Raw genomic sequence first — 20,137 nt, forward strand, 5'->3', positions numbered from 1 at the left:
CCAAATTTCTTTCGCAATTTAACTGAGTGACATTTTTGAGATTTTCCAATAATAATACACATTTACTAACTGGGTTCGAGGGCAACGTGTTTTGTCGGACCCAAGAACCACACTGTTTGCCTGAGGCCATTAGGCCGAAGGGAAACAGTTTGGTTCAAGGGGTCAGCAAATTGCATTTTACCCCGAGAACACAGTCAATAAATGTTTTGTTATATCTTTTACTTTCTTTTTTTGTTTGACATACATGTATTTTGTAGTGGCTTCCGTGATGTAAATTTCCTTTACCAGCACTGAGGTAAAACTCTGTCAATTCCGTAACTTTCGAACACCAACGAATGCAAATGAGATTTAACTAATCCCGCGCATACTGTAATATGTAAGCAGTCCAATGATCTCATCGACAGGTTCAATATCTCACTTTGCAGTTCAACATAGATTTTTTTATGATTGCTCATAAAACCTTGGAAATGTTAGACATTTTGAGTGTACACTGGTATAGATTTATATAAGAACAAATTTTTAAAGGTATAACAAATTATAATATTAATTATGGCCCTAGTTATAACAGCTATTCATACTTGTTGAAGAATATATAACAATAATTATCATGTTTATGCATGTAGTATTTTAGATAGTGTATTGTTGAATTTTTGCATTTTTTTGTTTCAATAAAAAAAATAAGTCTTGGTGAAATTACATGCTCTCATGCATTTAAATATAAGGTAAAGCAATGGGGATTTGACAATGTCATGTCAGGGCTAACAGACAGAGACTGAACCATAAAATAGATAACATACATCAGTGTTTGTGCGTACATTTATACATTTGCTGGCATATACATGTAAATGTTACCGGGTTCACAAAGTAACAAATATTGTTGGTGTTCCAATCCTTTATATATCCAATATTCAATATTCAACAGTCTGAAATAAACACAGACATTATTTAACACACAATAACACACACACATATAAAATACACAAAGAGAGATAACTCTTCTTGTTTCTTAATACTCACTATTCAATAAATATTTCAGGCATAAAAACTATTTCTCATATTAGTATAATATTGAGATTATTCCTACAAAAACTATAATTAACTGTATATGATTTACTTTCTTTGTATTTCGTAATTCTTGTAAACTTCAGTGAATAAAATACGACAGCAGATATTCAAATGTAAGTCACTACTATTAATGAAATAGATACGTTTCCCGTTATGATTCACATAACAATGGAATGTAAATACATAATATACAGACTCACATTACACCTAACATGATACAAACATATACATCACATATCTTACCCAATATATGGTATCAGACCCTTGTTATATATACAGCAATTCAGCTACATGTACATCATATCAAGTGGATCTGAATAATAACAAATATCATAATATACTCTTTACTTATTAATTTATAAAAAAAATGATTCACACATTCACTTTTACTATTCATCAATTGAATGTATTTATAATATTAAAATCAACTGACCTTCTATGGATAAATAAAGTCCAAGATCAATATATCACAAGAACTGAATGACCAAACTGATCATTCCAGACTCAATTTGAAAAATAATAATATTAATAGAAACTTCAAGATAAAAATCACATGACTTAAACTTTCAGCCAACCAAAACAAGAATTCAATGATCCATGAAAAACTGACCAGAACTGGTATGGAAATCCATTTCTGACATATTTAAATAGAATGAGAATAAATTTATGGAAAGCTGTTACTGTAAATGATAAATGTTTTAAATTAAATTTATTTTATAATCTGTTAAAATAAATCAACTCACACACTACTACATACTCCCCCTCATTCAATAAATGACTTCCATGTCATTTCATGCTAATCATCCTGGTAAATGAAAACATTAAACATGATGTCCCTGAATTACCTTTTGAAAAAAATTTGATTTATTTTAACAGATTATAAAATAAATTTATGGAAAGCTGTTACTGTAAATGATAAATGTTTTAAATTAAATTTATTTTATAATCTGTTAAAATAAATCAACTCACACACTACTACATAAACATCAGTGCTGTAAGCAGCTGTTAAATTTTAGATAAGAAAAATTCTAACCTTCATTTCCATGGTCCACGCCAATCATATATTAAAATGTCACCGTGAACTCTTTCATCACTCGCTACATTTATCACAGAAAACTCCGACACAAGACTGTTCATCGCTGTTAATGTGATCGTCAGAATTTCCTCGTAAACAATTTGCGCAAGAATATATATATCCCTTTAAAACTAATGCTCCCTGTACGCAACCAAGGATTTTATTTGCTTCATAGATGTGGATTAAACGTGCTTGTCTACATACGGCTAGTACGTTAAGAAAATGTACAACTGTCAACTTCACATATTTTCTTCTCATTTTCTGTCTGTAATTCCGACTTGCATGGCTACTTTCGGGGACATACTAAAGACTTGATATACTAAAGACCTGATATTTGACCTGATGATTTTTCAAAAAATAAAATAATCAGATTGAGTGTTATACATGATTTATTTTTAAAAATTATTGATTATGAAGCATTATGCTATACTAAACTACACTTTTTTTTTTTTTTTTTTTTTTTTTTTTTAAATATTTGCCAACAAAGCATCAGATCAAATCACGTTTTTTGTCGCCCGCGTGGCGCAGTGGTTAGAGCGTCTGCTCTAGAGTCGCGGAGTAAGGAGTTGATCCTTACGTCGCGGGTTCGAATCCCACTGTGGGACGTGGAGACCGGTCCTTCGGATGAGACCGTATAAACCGAGGTCCCGTGTCGCAGTAGGTGCTGGCACGAAAAAGATCCCTCACTGCTCAATGGCCGTAAGTGCCGAGTATAGGACAAAATTTGCAGCTCTCCACCGGCAAGTGGTGGCGTCTCCATATGAGTGAAAAATTCTCGAGAGGGACGTTAAACAACATACAAACAAAAAAACAAATCACGTTTTTCGTATATCGGGTCTTTAGTGTCTTCTTCCCACAATGCCGCTCGTGATTGTTTACATCCAGGTTACAAACAAGAGGCCCCGATTAAGACTCTTTCTATATGGATGCATTTGCAAATGTTGATTTACCTTTACTTGTGTAAATAACTTGCATTTATAAACGATTTAAATAACAGAAAACAGAGAAATCGAATCAAAACAATTTATTTAAAACACAACAACTATCTAAAACCGTACAAGCATGTGTTACGATGCCCTAAAAGGCGTGGCTGGTTTGTAGACAACTTGTTCCTGTACGATTCTCGAATAATTATTATATAAAATAGAATAAAATATAGCTCGGAGCTTGTTTCTCTTTATGCCACATGACAAGATTTAATATGTTAGAAATTATGTCATTCAAACTTTTTCATAATATTTTAATATTTTTAGCCATCCAAAAAATACTTTTATGACCTGCTGTCCCCTGAATATAGGGGCCAGCCCCTTTTTCTTGATGTTATCTGAAAGCTCTCGTAATTACACACAACTTTTATTCTATATGTCTTACCAAATTTTTATCAGTTTAAAAGTTATTAAACAAAAAGCAGCAAAATTTCATGGAAAAATAATTCTTAAAACTTGCCGTCACATAGCTACCGAACTTAAAAAAATTAGCCTACAATTTTGATGTTCTGCGCATCTGCAATGTATTAGTTACAAGTTCTCCAGTTTTCATGCAAATATCATGTGTCGTTATTGAGAATTCTACTGGACAAGAGACCCTCCAAATATCGATTAAAGGGCAATAACTCATGAACGGGGGTATATATCAAAAATTTGAAAAAACCGTTTTTAGGCAATAATACATTGTATCTACCCTGAAAGTTTCATAGCAATCGGACAAAAGGTCTCCGAGAAATCGCCTGCTGAAAATCGGCGGGAAAAAAAAATAAAATAATAATAAGAAACAGTAGAATAACAGTAGGGTCTTCCGAAGGAAGATCGGAAGACCCTAATAAAAAGAAGAAACAGTAGAATCACTATAAGGTCTTCCGTCTGAAACGGAAGACCTTAATAATTAAATTTTCACTGTAAATGTTTAAGGAAATTGTGAACACCTCTCACATCTAGAAAACATTAGTGATTTGGTACTTTCTCTGAAAAACCCAACAGGGGGTATTTGCCCCTTTTGGACAGTTCTAGTTATTATTTATTCTCTTAAATATTTGATAAAGTTTGTTCTGTTAGCAGATACTGATGAAACACAATTTTTTTTTATTTACTTCATAATACCGGTAGTTAAAACATCTTTAAATTAAAGATTAGCTCGATATTAAGTACATTTATTTTTTAATAATTTATTAGGGCCCCGCTCTGCAGGCGCCCTATAGTGATCAGTCTGTCGGTCCGTCCGTCCGTCCGTCCGTCCGTCCGTCTGTCCGTCCGAGATCTCTTGTCCGGGGCATATCTTCTCTCTCCTTGGCCCAATCTGGCTCATACTTCACTCACAGAGTGTCTTTGGGTAAAGGGTGTGCAGTGACCTTGAACCATGTTTCTAGGTCTAAGGTCAAGGTCATAGCAGAATTATATGAAAAATCCTTGTCCGGGGCATATCTTCTCTCTCCTTGGCCCAATCTGGCTCATACTTCACCCACAGAGTGTCTTTGGGTAAAGGGTGTGCAGTGACCTTGAACCATGTTTCTAGGTCTAAGGTCAAGGTCATAGCAGAATTATATGAAAAATCCTTGTCCGGAGCATATCTTCTCTCCTCTTGATCCAGTTTGACTCATACTTCACTCACAGAGTGCCACTGGTCAATGGATGTGCAGTGACCTTGAACGGAGTTTCTAGGTCAAGGGTCAAGGTCAAAAATAGCCTCTCTGTTTAAATTCTTGTCCAGAGCATATTTTCTCTCTCCTTGGCCCAATCTGGCTCATACTACACCCCCTGAGTTTCTTTGGGTAAAGGGCATGCAGTGACCTTGAACCAAGTTTCTAGGTCTAAGGTCAAGGTGATAGCAGAATTATATGAAAAATCGTCATGCGAGCATGTCTCCTCTCCTTTTGGTCCAATGTGGCTCATACTTCACTCTCAGAGTGGCACTGGTCAATGGATGTGCAGTGACATTGAACGAAGTTTCTAGGTCAAGGGTCAAGGTCAAAAATAGCCTCTCTGTTTAAAATTTTTGTTCGGTGCATGGTTTTTTTCTCTTAAGTCCAGTCAGCCTCAAACTTTACCAATTGACTTAGGGTACAGAACATTTCTGATTTTCCTTCCATATTTTGATATATATGCAACAGTTTTCAGAGAGGATATGCAACATTTGTGATTTTTGTGCCGCTTTTTGATAGAGGGCATGGAGCACTCGTGATTTTCGTGCCATTTTTTATTGTAAAAAGGATGACATAGAAGCCCTTTAGACTCAAACAACACATCCCTTAATAGTACACAAGTGTTCCTCTTCAAAATAAACCCTTTTCAGCTACCTTACATTTTCATGTTCGTTGCTGAAAGCGGGGCCCTTTGAGATGGCCACCATCTCAATGATATCTAGTTTTATCACTTATATTCGAAATTCAATGTGTAGATTTATGCTTTCATTGCCATTTTTAAAGAACATACCATGCTTTATACTTTTGTAAAGATAAGCCCTGAGCATTTTTTCTCAATTTGTAGGTTGGATCTGTCCACAGTTATGTGCCCCTTATCATGAACACCTACCTTTCTGTCAGGCCACTTTCCTACTGGGACCAGTCTTTAAATGTTCATGGAATGAACAGACATGCAGATCAACTAGAGATACTTATTAGACCGTACCTCCAGCACAGGTATTTAGTGTCAGGTTATCTCATTTCTGAATGAAAATCAAAATATATTTATAGATTTCTGTGTGTAAATTTCTTAGATTTTCAAACAATAAGTACATCTTTCTCATGATACATGTAATTTACAGCTAGTTTTGATTAAAAATCATATCACTTTTATTTGTACATGTATTCTTAAATCATCTGAGTACTACATTTGATTCCTAACAATTTGTTTACACTAGTACATTATTATCCACATATTCTTTCTTACATATATTTGCTGTGCTTAAAGAAAAAAGAATTTAAACACAAGGTAGCCAGAGCATGATATACACTTAATCCATAACATATGTTTGAAGCACAAATGTATTCCAGCTAGACCATAGTTAAAGCACATCATATACATATACTTACTTACTTACTTATGCCTGCTACCCCTTTTGGGGCATAGGCCGCAGACAAGATTCCTCCAGGCCCCTCTATCCTGAGCAGTGCTTTCAACCTCCTTCCAGTTCTTGCCCATTCTTTTAACGTCTGCCTCTAGATCTCTCCGCCAGGTGTTCTTTGGCCTACCTCTCCTACGTTTTCCTTGGGAGTTCCAGGATAGGGCTTGCCTTGTGATGTTATTGTTGGGCTTGCGTAGAGTATGCCCTATCCACCTCCACCTTCTCTGCATTATTTCCTCTTCTATAGGGGCTTGGTTTGTTCTTTGCCACAAATTGATATTGCTGATTTTGTCGGGCCATCTACTCTGGAGGATGCGTCTCAGACAAGAGTTGACAAATGTCTGGATCCTGTTTGTTGTGGTAACAGTCATCCTCCATGTCTCAGAACCATATAGAAGCACTGCCTTAACATTGCTGTTAAAAAGCCTAACTTTGGTGCGTGTTGTAATTCCCTTGGTCTTCGAGATGTTTCCAAGTTGCAGGAATGCTACTCTGGCTTTTCCTATTCTTGCTTTTATGTCCGATTCCGTTCCTCCTTGTTGGTCCACTACTACCATAGTTAAAGCACATCATATACATATAACATGTATATTAAAATGTACCAACCAACTTTTTTTATCATACATTTCAATTTTGAATTATTTATGCATGAGTTATTAGACCATTTATTTGGCTTAAAGAGTTAAATATGTAACACTTTCTTGATTACAAAAATCAAATCTTTCAAAAAAAATTTTGGAATTTAACATTTTTTAAAGTTTCAGAAATACCTGGAGATTCACTGTTTTGAGCATACAGAACATGTGAAAGAAGACTTATCTACATCATACACCTGTAAATAAGTTGATTATAATGACCACTGTTTGACACAGGTCTACACCAGTGATGAAAGAAGGCGAATATCAGTTGAGCTGTTTTTCTGGTTGAAAGTTAAGTTGAGGACAAGAGTTCTCCTTCCTTTCTCACCAGATGGCAGTTTTCAGTGGATACAGTTTATTGTTGCTGAGGTGTAACGAAATTGATATCTCAACTAAAGCTATTATCTTCCTGACATCCTATACTGAGAAATTCTGTTACTAACTATACAGGTTAAACATGCGTGTATGACACAGAGTCATTTTTATGGGTTTCACAATGAAACAAATGACAACACATTGTAACTGCAAGCTGATATAAATGAAAAAAAGTATACTAAAAGTTAAAAAAAAATAAATCAATGTTTGTTCTCTTGAAATGATATTTTATACAGTTAAAACTGAATAATCAGACACCTCTGCAATCCATTTCACTGTGAATTCCACCCCTTATTTTGATTCCATTTTACTGTTTTCTATGTTCTTTACACTGTACAATCCGACATCCTGTCTATTCTGACACAAAATTGTCTCCCAGCGCATGTTGGATTAGACAGATTTCACTGTATCTTGCCTTACATGAAGTAAAAAAAATCTATTCTACAGTTGAACATTAGTCAGTCTTAGATTTAAGCCTACAGTAATATTTGTTGGAATTTTCTTATGATTTGATTTAAGTGTGCTTTTGTACTTTTTTGCAATATGTCACTTTATACTTGTCTTTACCTATCAAATATTTTATGATACCTATGAAGACAGAATTGAATAAATAAGTCCATTATACACCAAGTCAAGAGTCAAGTTGAGAACAGTGTTGTTTTCCTTCACTCTCAAGTTTATTTTGGACAATGAATGACTGGATTCGAATCTGAGGTGTCATATTGCTATTCAGGTTTCTGTTTGAAATTCTTATATTTGTTTCTCAAATCTTCACCTTATTTGGAGATGGTTTAAATTATTTACAGATAGATATAAATATTTGAATATACGTACTGTACACTGTGTAAAGTTATTCAATTATTATTATAGATTTTATAAATTAAGAGAGATAAGTATACCTCGATAATGTTTGAATTAATTTGTAGATATAACAATGACATGCAGAAATGAATCTTTAAAACAGATAGTATATAGTTGTATATTTAGTCCTGTGTACCTGCAGTGTGATTAGGTTTTAAATGCTCTGTGTTTCTCTTTTTTACAGAATGGAGTCAGTGAATTTGAGAGATGTTCTTCCCTCTGTAATGTTAACAGGACCCAGTGGGTGTGGCAAAACCACGGTTGCCATGATTGTTGCCAGGCGGCTCAATATGAATGTCCATAAAGTAAGATCACACTAACCTCAAGGTATAAGCAGCTATATTAATAGTATCAAATGTGCTTTTTCTGCCCATGTAATTGAAGATTCAGGGACATATAGTTTTTGCTCTGTATGTATGTCTGTTTGTCCACAAAAACTTTATTCTTGCCCATAACTTTTGATTTGTTGGAGCTAAGGCTTTCACATTTCATAGACATTTTCACATATGAGCTTATTTTTGTGGGGTCACATTTTTTGTGGTTTGAGGGAAAACTACTGGTTTGAGGGAATTTGATTTTATCAGTTTATTTTCTTTTATTTTATTTATCTTTGGATCCTTTACAGTGTTGTATTATACTCGGGTTAATCTTAAGGCCCTGGGCCTCTTGTAATCTCATTTTATTTAAAAATTTTATGTTTGAAATTGCAATATAATTTATATCTATTGTTTCAGGTGAACTGTCACAGTCTGTATGGGGAATCATCAGGGTCCATTGAAGCAAGAATCAAAAATGTTTTCAATGCAGGTAATCTGTAAACTGAAGTCAAAGTTTACAAGTGTTTCCAAGACCTAACTAATTAGAACTTGTATTTGTATCATAAGCCAAGTTAATTTTTGACGGTTTGGAATAGCACATGTATATGTTTATGCCTATTTTTAAAAAAACTGAATTTGTAATGACTACTATTTTTGCATCAGAAGCAGACACATTTATTCATGCATGCATTTTTTATTTTCAGCCAGTACATTTTCCCCATGCATTCTATTGTTACACAGTATTCATGCATTAGGGAAGGATAAAGAGAGAAATGTAGAAGGTATGATTGTTAAATTGCTAATTTGACTTACACAATCATCTTAAGTCTTAGTTTGTCCCCTCATTATCATTTTGTGAGGAGAGAATCAGTAACACTTGGCTAGTGAAGACGATACATGTATACATATGACTTACAGTTTAGATATACAACACTTGGCTAGTGAAGACGATACATGTATACATATGACTTACATTGTAGATATATAACACTCGGCTAGTAAAGACGATACATGTAAACGTATGACTTACAGTGTAGATATATAACACTCTGCTAGTGAAGACGATACATGTATATGTATGACTTATAGTGTAGATATATAACACTCTGCTAGTGAAGACGATACATGTATACGTATGACTTACATTGTAGATATATAACACTTAGCTAGTGAAGACAATACATGTATATGTATGACTTACAATGTAGATATATAACACTCTGCTAGTGAAGACGATACATGTATATGTATGACTTATAGTGTAGATATATAACACTCTGCTAGTAAAGACGATACATGTATACGTATGACTTACATTGTAGATATATAACACTCTGCTAGTGAAGACGATACATGTATATGTATGACTTACAGTTTACATATATAACACTTGGTTAGTAAAGACGATACATGTATACGTATGACTTACATTGTAGATATATAGCACTCTGCTAGTGAAGACGATACATGTATATGTATGACTTACAGTTTACATACATAACACTCTGCTAGTGAAGACGATACATGTATATGTATGACTTACATTGTAGATATATAACACTCGGCTAGTGAAGACGATACATGTATACGTATAACTTACAGTGTAGGTATATAACACTCGACTAGTGAAGACGATACATGTATACGTATGACTAACAATGTAGATATATAACACTTGACTAGTAAAGATGATACATGTATACATATGACTAACAGTGTAGATATATAACACTCTGCTAGTGAAGACGATACATGTATATGTATGACTTTCAGTTTACATATATAACACTCGGCTAGTGAAGACGATACATGTATACGTATAACTTACAGTGTAGGTATTTAACACTTGGCTAGTAAAGACGATACATGTATACATATGACTTACAGTGTAGATATATAACACTTGGCTAGTGAGGACGATACATGTATACGTATGACTTACAGTGTAGATATATAACACTTGGCTAGTGAAGACGATACATGTATACGTATGAGTTACAGTATGACTTACAGTGTAGGTATTTGTTAGTTCCTGGTATTAAAAACGCATATTTTGTTTGTGTGTAAAACATATGCAATATTATAATGGCTTTCATTAATGAGAATTGTATCTGTAACAGAATGCAGACATTAACAAATAAAATGCTTTCCAAGATGCATAATATATTGATAGTAAATGTGAAAGTAAATTCCGATGTAAAATATGGCCTTGTTTTTTTTTAAACCTGCATGGAGCTGATTTTAAACAGTTGAAACTTTGAATTATGCCTTTTAATTATGTAGTATATATCATTTCTCAAAAAAGGCATTGATATGTATCAAATCATTTTAAATCAACCATACATTTACATGTAGTTCATTAATGACAGTCTTGGTGATCCCTCTCAGTGTGAGCAAATCAGACAAAAGTGTCATTGTTGATTGGTGCCAAACCAGTAGCTACTAAACATTAACTTTCTGTTATAAAGCACCATTGTCCTATCTTGACATTATGCACAAGTGAGTTTGATCTTTTCTATAAATAGAATTATCTGTATCTACATGTATAACAAGATTTCAAGAATATATCATCTCTTTGTTTAACAGGTATTGGTAGTCTAGCTGGTATGCATTTACCATTATTATTAACATGCTACATGTATTATACTTTTATTTATTTATTGTGCACTTTAGCAATTTTGACTAAGGGAAAGGAGAATAAGAGATTATTGACTAAAATTTCGGTGTGTGAGGTTGTGAATGTGTGTATGTGTGAGGGTATGTGTAAGAGAGGGGGGAGTATGTATGAAGAGCAGGTCACATTTTTTTACTTGTCTGTAGTTTTGGCGAAATATTAAGCATACAAAAGGGATTACTAATACTTGCCAACCTCCAACATGTAAAAATCTGGTGATGTCCAGATTTGGAAAGTAAAAAATCTGGTCATAGCGCGTAACGACATTCACAACACATTTAGCACCATGATTAAATTAATACATATGTATATACAGTCTAGATGAACTCCAAAAACAGTGTTTCCGGAAGTAAGAAATTGAGACTAAAAAAGACTCCGAAAATAGAGTCCGCGCATGTGCACACACACAAAAAATGGCTACTTTTCGACAAAAATGATTGGTCTACAAAAACTGTCCATGCAAAGTTTTGGAAAGTATGGCAATTATGCCAGTACTCAGAAATGCGAAATAAAAGACGTTGGAAGAGATTGTATTTGTTAGATTTTTAATTTTATTTGCAAAAAAGGAGATATTTACTTTCAAAGTTCACGTTTGAAGTCTGATCAATTTCAAAGAAAATGATACGTTTGAGAAGTAAATATGCATCATAAAAGGGATATATAAGCAAAATGGGACAATATATATTGAAACTGTTATAAACTTGACTGAATTTTACACATAAATTAGCATTCCGGTGTTTTATTTGTGTACGACATCTGAATTGAACGCATAAGTTCTTACCATCGTTATTTACCGATTTTTTAATTACATACGAACATATATTATTATGAAAACTTTTTTAAAACTATTATCTATCAATATGAAAACTTTAAAAACCACTCTTCTAGAAATTAAGGTCACAACATGTCTTCTAAAAATGAACCTGTGAATATCTCTGTTCCGTGGTGAAAAATACGCATTTCTGATTAACAAAAAAATACAAGCTGGGTGTCTTCAAAAATAAATAAAAGCACCTCTATTGTAGGAACGACATAAAATTTAAATCAAGGAGACAATAAATCAAATAAGAAAATAATTCTTACCGGCAGTATTGAATTCGATGTCGTATATCCAATTTATTAATATGCAAGAGTTTGAAGCGACAAATAAGTCAATATCCACAAAATAATTTAATAAATGTAATTATCCATTCAACAAAAATTAAAATAAAGGCACAATGCACTAAATACAGCCATTATGCAGGCGTATATTTGAAGAAAGCGAACGACAATACATCATTTGTTTACATCGGACGCCATTTTGCCACAATGCATGATGGAGCCAAAGACTTCATTTTCGGAGTTCACGCCGTTATTGGAGTTCGTTTAGACTGATATATAAGTATTTGTGTATTGAAATTATTTTATTAAAAATAGGCTTTAATTACAATGATAAAATATTTAATATATATTGATTAAATTTACATGTTAAAAGAGCATTGAAGGTTTCAAAATTCAGTATTGACCTGAATTAAGTGTGCAATTTTTATAAAGGAAAGTCTTTTCAGAATCTGCATAGCTGATTTGAAGTACGTGGAAAGTTTGTGCTAAATTTAAAAGTATTCTCATTTTGGTTTTTGAAGTTATTTTTCCTCTCCCGAATTAATTTAATTAATAAGTGCTATTAAATGTACAGTTATGCCTACACTATATTCGAACACTTTATTTCATCTATTGAAAGTTGTTTTCCAAGAATTTTTGGTATGTACATAAATATCGTTTCTCATTTTCTTGGTTCAATTTGTTCCTGCTGGCCCTGATAACGATCTCTTTCTACCAGAAGCCATTTTAAATTGACTTCAAACTTTGATTTGTCAAAACAATTTACGCCTGCACTGATAATTTACTGGTACACGGCCTACTGAACATAGCCATCGGCATTGTTTACGTATATCCAGCTTGGGTTGTAACTGGAAGTTAAAAGTGCAACCTAATTTACGAACCAAATCCGGAAATCGGGAGATTTTCGGGTTGTTTGGCAAAAATTGGGTGAAAAGCATGACCCGCCGGGTCAATAAAAAATAATCGGGTTAAGGGTAGAAAAATCGGGTGTAACCCGACGAAATCGGGTGAGTTGGCAACTATGTTAACTAATTTTGACAGAGGGTTTTTGTGTGTATATGTTGTATGGTATATTCTGCATGCATAATTTTTCACTTGGTTGATATACTTTAAATACGTGCAATGACCACTGGTTTTCATTGTATTCTAACTGGTTAAATGGGTGCATGTGTCACTTCACATATTATGGGTGTTTGGTCAAAGAATATGTATTGATTTTTTTTTTAATTTAATTTTTTTTATGTGAAAAATCTACATGTCTTTCAGAATCCCAGTAGCTTTTTCATTTTATTCAAGCTCAGAAACTATTGATTGCCTTCTTGCTTTACTCTTAGAACATTCATGTTAATGAGAGGTTCTTTTATAAATAAAGCATTTGCAGTTGGTTGAAAACAGTGTTTTATATAAGAAATTTGAGGTACAGTTGAACTTCGGTATCTCGAACACAGATATCTCAAATACCATGGATATGTCAAAGTGATTTTGAAGTCCCAAGCGCTTATTTGTTAAGTATTTTACTCTGGATATCTCAAATTCTCAGATATATCGAAGTATTTTCTTGGTTCCTTGAAGTTCGAGATAACAAGGTTTGACTGTATATTTATAAGAGAAGAATCAGTTTGCACCATTTCTTGCTGAACCTTCAAAAAGGTATTTCAGAAGTTGGTATTCTTTGTTAATCATGGTATGCTTGCCCATGTTTTCATAAATAAAATTAGAAATGTGTGATTATTTTCATTTAAGACCCAAGAGTGGCAGGTACCTTCAAGTCCTGTGTGGTGAAGCTTAGGAAGGAATACATAGAGTATCCTGTGGTTGTCATAGGAACAACCCACTCACCAGGGCAATTAGCAGCTGATGTCCATGAGGCATTCCTACATAAAGTCAACATAGAGGTCAGCTTGAAATTTCAAGCCAGAAAAAGAAACCTAATATGTACACATATTTTCACATTTGTAAACTTTTGTATTCTTTTCAGTTAGTCATGTTTGGATGATTTTTACAGGTTCCCAATGAAGATGCGAGGGCAGAGATTATGGATGGTTTGCTACAGAATGTGTCTTATTCTGGCGATCTCTCAGGACAGTATCTGGCTCAGAGAACAGCTGTAAGTACACAAGATATTGAGGTTAAATACATACAGAAAATGTGGTAGGGAATTCCAATACACTTCAGCAAAAATACTACAGTATATATAGTGTACTGACGGGATTTATCTCTAAACCTGTCGTCTCCTCCATGGCAATGTGTGTGTATGGATGCCAGTACATGTGTGTTACACTTGTTTCAAAAATATTTATTTGTAGTTTTCTTGAAGAATACATTGTTTTGAAGTTGGATATAACATCCCAATGTACCTTGTGTAATTTTTCAGGGCTTTGTGCTAGGTGACTTAGTTGCACTTGTAGCCCATGCCAAGAGGGAAGCTTACAGATCAGTATTAAAACACTGGTAAGACAGTAAGCAGTTTCAATATAGCCATCATAAAAATATGAATTACTACAGGTTGTAGGCAAATCAAATAATTACAATTTTAGTATAATAAATATTAACAATATTATTATGTTTTCTAGTATGGGAGACAGGAATTCGTTGCCTTGGGAAGAAGAAGAAGACATTGCCAGTGTGGGAACAGTGGTACAACAAGATCATTTTGTCAAAGCTCTGGACCAACTTCAAGAGGCTCACTCAGACACCATTGGAGCCCCAAAGGTATTGCATGACCTTAGACACCATTTAAGCCCCAGAGGTAGGGTATGACCTTAAACACCATTGGAGTCCCAAATGTTGGGTATGACCTAAGACACTATTGGTATCCCAAAAGGTAGGGCATACCCTTAGACACCATTGGAGTTCCAAAGGTAGGGCATGACCTTAGACACCATTGGTATCCCAAAGGTACTGCATGACATTAGACACCATTGGAGCCCCAAAGGTATATGGCATGACAATTATATTAAAAACTTGTTTCATCATGATAAGGCCCAATGGACCATGAGAATGGTAAGATAGATCAAATGCCTAGACTGGAACTTTTGTAGGCAAAAATGAAGACAACAAATCTAGCTATTCTCTATAATACATGTACATGTGTAAATGGACTACATGTATAAAATAAAAGACTTGAAGACTAAAAAATGTATAAATTTCAACTTGTTTTATTTTTTTTTAGATTCCAGATGTTTCTTGGGATGATGTTGGAGGATTAGCTGATGTGAAGTCAGAAATTCTTGATACCATACAGCTACCATTGCAGTACCCTGAACTTTTAGCTGCAGGGCTGAGACGATCTGGTTGGTTTATATTGGATTAGAGTCTGAATGATATTGCTGTAAAAAATTGAATATTAATATACTTTTAAAGTTAATCTTGTTTCTTTTGAATTTTCTTCAATTCTGTTCTTATTTTTTTTTACAGGTATTTTGTTTTATGGTCCACCTGGAACAGGAAAAACACTTCTGGCTAAAGCCATTGCCACAGAATGTTCTTTGAATTTTCTCAGGTAATTCTTGCTGATGTTTCCCTCATCTTTATGATACATATACCCCATTTATAGCAATAACATTATCATTAATACCCTCTTTTAATTTAACAGTGTTAAAGGACCAGAGCTTATTAATATGTATGTGGGTCAGAGTGAACAGAATGTAAGAGATGGTCAGTACAGTTTTGTTTTGAAATTTAGCTTGAAATCACTAATAACTTAACATATCTTAACAAACATGCAAGAAAGAAATTAAAAATAATTCTCCTGGCATTTTATTGCAGTATTTGAAAGAGCCAGAAGTGCCACACCTTGTGTTATTTTCTTTGATGAGCTGGATTCCCTTGCCCCAAACCGAGGGAGGGCAGGGGACTCTGGGGGAGTAATGGATCGGGTCGTTTCCCAACTTCTAGCTGAATTAGATGGTCTCAATAAGTCATGTGATGTTTTTGTAATTGGTGCTACTAATCGCCCAGATCTGCTGGATCCAGCATTACTCAGACCAGGCAGGTAAATGTCACAGCCATATTTACTTGTATACTTATTTATTATACCTCTACTGTTATAACTCTGTATAAAATTAATACCATAAAACTGTTTATTATACCTCTACTGTTATTACTCTATATAAAATTAATACCATAAAACTGTCTATTTCCCTGAGAAGATACTATTTCCTTAATCTGAGGACTACTCCCTGAAAAATCGGAGCTACTCCCTGGGACTACTCCCACATGAATATTTATTAATAATTTTAACCAATAAAAATGAACAGTGGACGGAGTGTTCAAGGAATCTCGAGTCTGTGATGTAATGTTATTAGCAATGTAACTATGACGTCAAAACATATCGACATGCGATGTCAAAATCATACTGGATTCTAGCAAAATGAAGACAACGATAATCCTTCGAAGTGTCAGTAAAATTACTTTATACATGTATTTTTTAATAATTTTATTTTCCTTGATATTGATGCATTAGTTATCTTACAATATTTTTAATCACATGCATTTGTGATTATTTAAATGCCTCTATATTGTTTTTAAAAATGTCTTGAGTCTCTAGCTTAATAAATCTCTCGTGATTGTTTTGGTAAAATAAAATAGTTATGGAATGGGTACTTGGAAAATATCAAATTTATGATTCCCCTGGGCAGAAAACTATTTCCCTCAGTGGCTTCTCCACCTCGGGAAATAGTTTCCTCCCTGGGAACCATAAATTTGTTATTTCCCTCATACCCATTCTATAACTGTATACTATTTCCCTGAGAAGATACTACTTCACTCATCTGAGGACTACTCCCTGAAAAATTGGAGTTACACCCTTGGACTACTCCCTCATGAATATTTATTAATAATTTTAACCAATTAAAAATGAACAGTGGGCAGAGCATTCAAGGAATCTTGAGTCTGTGATTGAATGTTGTTAGCAGTGTAACTATGACGTCAAAACATTTCGACATGCAATGTCAAAATCATACCAGCTAGTATTCTAGCAAAATGAAGACAACAAAAATCCTTCGAAATGTTAATGAAATTATTTAGCTATCTAACAAAATTTGAATCACATGCATTTGCGATTATTTAAATGCTCTAATGTCTGAATATCTGGTTTAATAAATCCTCTATGATTGTTTTGGTATAATAAAAAAGTTACGGAATAGGTATGAGGGAAATAGCAAATTTATGGTTCCCCTCGGCAGGAAACTATTTCCTGAGGCAGCTTCACCGCCTTGGGAAATAGTTTCCTCCCTTGGGGAACCATAAATTTGCTATTTCCCTCATACCTATTCCATGACAGTTTCTCTATAATATCAATACAGTATGATCAGGTATGTGTCACGGCAATATTTACTTGTATACTTGTATATATCAATACGATATGATTAGTAAATTAAATCTATGAAAGTATTTCTTTAAAGCCAAAGTTTTAATGATTCTAAAAACTGCTCAAATTAAAATTCAGATTGGGTAATGGAAAAAGAAATAAAGTTCAACCTTTTTTTCTGGACCATAATACTTTTTATGACCAAATGTGCAAAATACCACCAACAGAAATAGGCAGAGAAAATGAAACAAAATACATGTACTGTAAACAAATTTTAGTTTGTGTGCAAGAATTTAACCAAAGTTTTATGCCCTCTTTTACTTTCTAATATTTATTGCCATGAACAGCTGGTACATTCATAAAACATACATGCATTTTTTGGTTTAATTCACATTAATAAGAATTTGTGAGAGAGAAAAAAATTAAAGTTTAAACTTTTTCTTTCTTTAATGTTTTTTTTTTTTAAAAGATCTTTTATGGAATGACTTAAAGTTTCTCTCTCTTTATCACAATTTTAACTCTTTTAGATTTGACAAGATGTTATATCTGGGAATTCCAGAGGACAAAAGTTCAAAACTTAATGTTTTGAAAGCCTTAACAAGGAGGTATGTGTGTGTGTGTTTGTGTATAAGAAATTTAATAGAAAAAATGGCAAAAAAAAGTTCCAGTAAAGTTTTAGGGACACTTATTATCATCAATGTGATCAAAGCTATTTATATTTCTATAGATTTCAACTGGCAGAGGATGTGAATTTAGATGCTTTTGCAGAAAGATGCCCTTCAAATCTAACAGGAGCAGATTTTTATGCGCTCTGTTCAGATGCAATGCTGAATACAATGAAGTGCAAAATCCAGCAGTTAGAAGCAGGTAAACCACAAGAAATTAAAACAGAGGCATCAATTTTCTCTGCAAACTGTTATATTTGGTATTTCATCTTAACAAGTCAAGGCTTGGGTCCTTTGGGGTTATGTCCCTTACACGAATCCAGGAAGAAGTAGCTATCTAAAAGTCAAACCAGTGGTAATCCTGAAGTAAAGCTGTACGAAGTTATGGATTGAAAAGATTAGAAAACTAGCAACCTATTACATCTTATTATTACTTCTAAATATTACATATTATTATTTCTAGATAAGAAAAAATGTATACAAATATATTCAATTTTTAAAGGAAATTTAAGCATTTTGAAGTTCTTTGATACATGTATATTGTATAACTCTACATTTACATTTTTTTTCGAAGGCATGTTTAAATTAAAACAAATAACCTCTATTAATAAGACTTTTAATAACTTGAGTAAGAATATTAACCCCCCCTCCCTCCCCAAATGGCTGGCCTAAGGGTACATGAAAATTTTTTAACAAAGGCATTTGTGACATGTAGTTTTTTAGCTCACCTCAACAAAGTTTGGAGAGCTTATGTAATACCCTCAGTGTCAGCATTGGTGTCAGCATCCTAGGTTAAAATTGTTGGAGCAGGTTCATTCCAGTATAACATCATGCTCTGTCTGAACTGGACTTGTATGGATTTTGCATCAAGGGATGCACACTATCAGACTTTCTTCGGAGCTTGATTTGACCTACATTTTCAGGATGAGTGATCAGGTTTAAGTTTTTGGAGCGGGCTCATTCAAATGTGACTTCAAACCTTACCTGGACCAAACTTGCATGGATCATGCATCAAGGGATGCACACTCTCATATTTGCTTCGGATGCTGGGTTTGACCTACATTTTCCAGATGAGTGACCAAGTTAAAGGTTTTGGAGCAGGTTTTTCCAGTTAAATTTTGAGCCCTTCAAAGAGCAGACTAGCATTGATGAAATATATAGGAATGCACACTATAACTAGACTGTATTTTTCATCTGTTGTTTTCTCACTTGCTTTGCAGGAGAGAGTGTTGATGAGACAGTAATACTAGTGTCACAGCAGGATTTTGACGAAGCTTTGGAAAATCTAACTCCATCTTTGACTGATGCTGATATCCAGAGATATTGTCAGCTGAGAGATTCATTTTCCAATGACAAAGACCATCAGATTCATGATAAACTAGTCACTGGTCAACTATTACCTGACAATGTAGCCTAATAAGTCTACAGACCTTATGTATTGTAACTGTGATATATAGATATACCATTTTAAGTATGTATGTTTTCAGCTGTAAATAATAAACAAGATGTGATCCCAATGGGTTTGTATCAATTTACTTATACATGTATAACAATTCTATAGCAAATTTTTTGTTAAGAATTAACAGTTGTGTACATTTTTTAGGACCATTTGGCTAACAGTAATATCTAAATATCAAATTTAATACTGCATGTGTACATTAAAGAAATGTGAAAAAAAAATCACAGTCATCTCTAATAATACAGTTGTTTGGAATTTATTGCGAACAACCTATAACAGTGCAATATGTTTAGGATCTACTCCAATGATGTATCCAAGAGTGTCCCACACTGCTAACTCCTTCTTTTTCAGTAGAATGGATGCTGGGCCATTAATTTTAGCAATGCACTGACAGTTTTTATCAATTTCAGTGTCATCAGCAAAATAATCAGAAAGAGTAGGGACCCAATGAATGGTCACACTGGGCATTTCATGGGGAACACAGAAGAACTTGAGACAGTCTACCAGTAATTCTGATCGTAGTTTATACTGATATACATT

The 20,137-nt window shown here is 33.8% G+C and overlaps 1 protein-coding gene across 2 annotated transcripts in view; it reads left to right on the forward strand.

Annotated features, from left to right (window-relative positions):
* Positions 1-19,837, forward strand: part of LOC133182105 (peroxisomal ATPase PEX6-like) — a 35,370-nt gene extending 15,533 nt beyond the window's left edge. Inside the window, exons 5-20 of one of the 2 annotated variants that reach the window (XM_061316833.1) lie at positions 5,620-5,771; positions 8,255-8,375; positions 8,805-8,877; positions 9,092-9,169; positions 10,974-10,991; positions 13,906-14,057; positions 14,168-14,269; positions 14,537-14,613; positions 14,736-14,874; positions 15,335-15,455; positions 15,580-15,664; positions 15,758-15,819; positions 15,931-16,156; positions 18,001-18,078; positions 18,201-18,340; positions 19,359-19,837. In XM_061316833.1, coding sequence (XP_061172817.1) covers positions 5,620-5,771; positions 8,255-8,375; positions 8,805-8,877; positions 9,092-9,169; positions 10,974-10,991; positions 13,906-14,057; positions 14,168-14,269; positions 14,537-14,613; positions 14,736-14,874; positions 15,335-15,455; positions 15,580-15,664; positions 15,758-15,819; positions 15,931-16,156; positions 18,001-18,078; positions 18,201-18,340; positions 19,359-19,555 — 1,821 coding nt within the window. In that variant the 3' untranslated portion in view covers positions 19,556-19,837. The remainder of the gene's footprint in view (positions 1-5,619; positions 5,772-8,254; positions 8,376-8,804; positions 8,878-9,091; positions 9,170-10,973; positions 10,992-13,905; positions 14,058-14,167; positions 14,270-14,536; positions 14,614-14,735; positions 14,875-15,334; positions 15,456-15,579; positions 15,665-15,757; positions 15,820-15,930; positions 16,157-18,000; positions 18,079-18,200; positions 18,341-19,358) is intronic. The other variant, XM_061316834.1, reaches the window with a different exon arrangement.
* Positions 19,838-20,137: the final 300 nt, after the last annotated feature.

The sequence above is a fragment of the Saccostrea echinata genome, unplaced genomic scaffold, assembly GCF_033153115.1.
Source record: "Saccostrea echinata isolate AGI-Se365-2 ecotype Australia unplaced genomic scaffold, CSIRO_AGI_Sech_v1 ptg000009l, whole genome shotgun sequence".
Taxonomy (NCBI): Eukaryota; Metazoa; Mollusca; class Bivalvia; order Ostreida; family Ostreidae; genus Saccostrea; species Saccostrea echinata.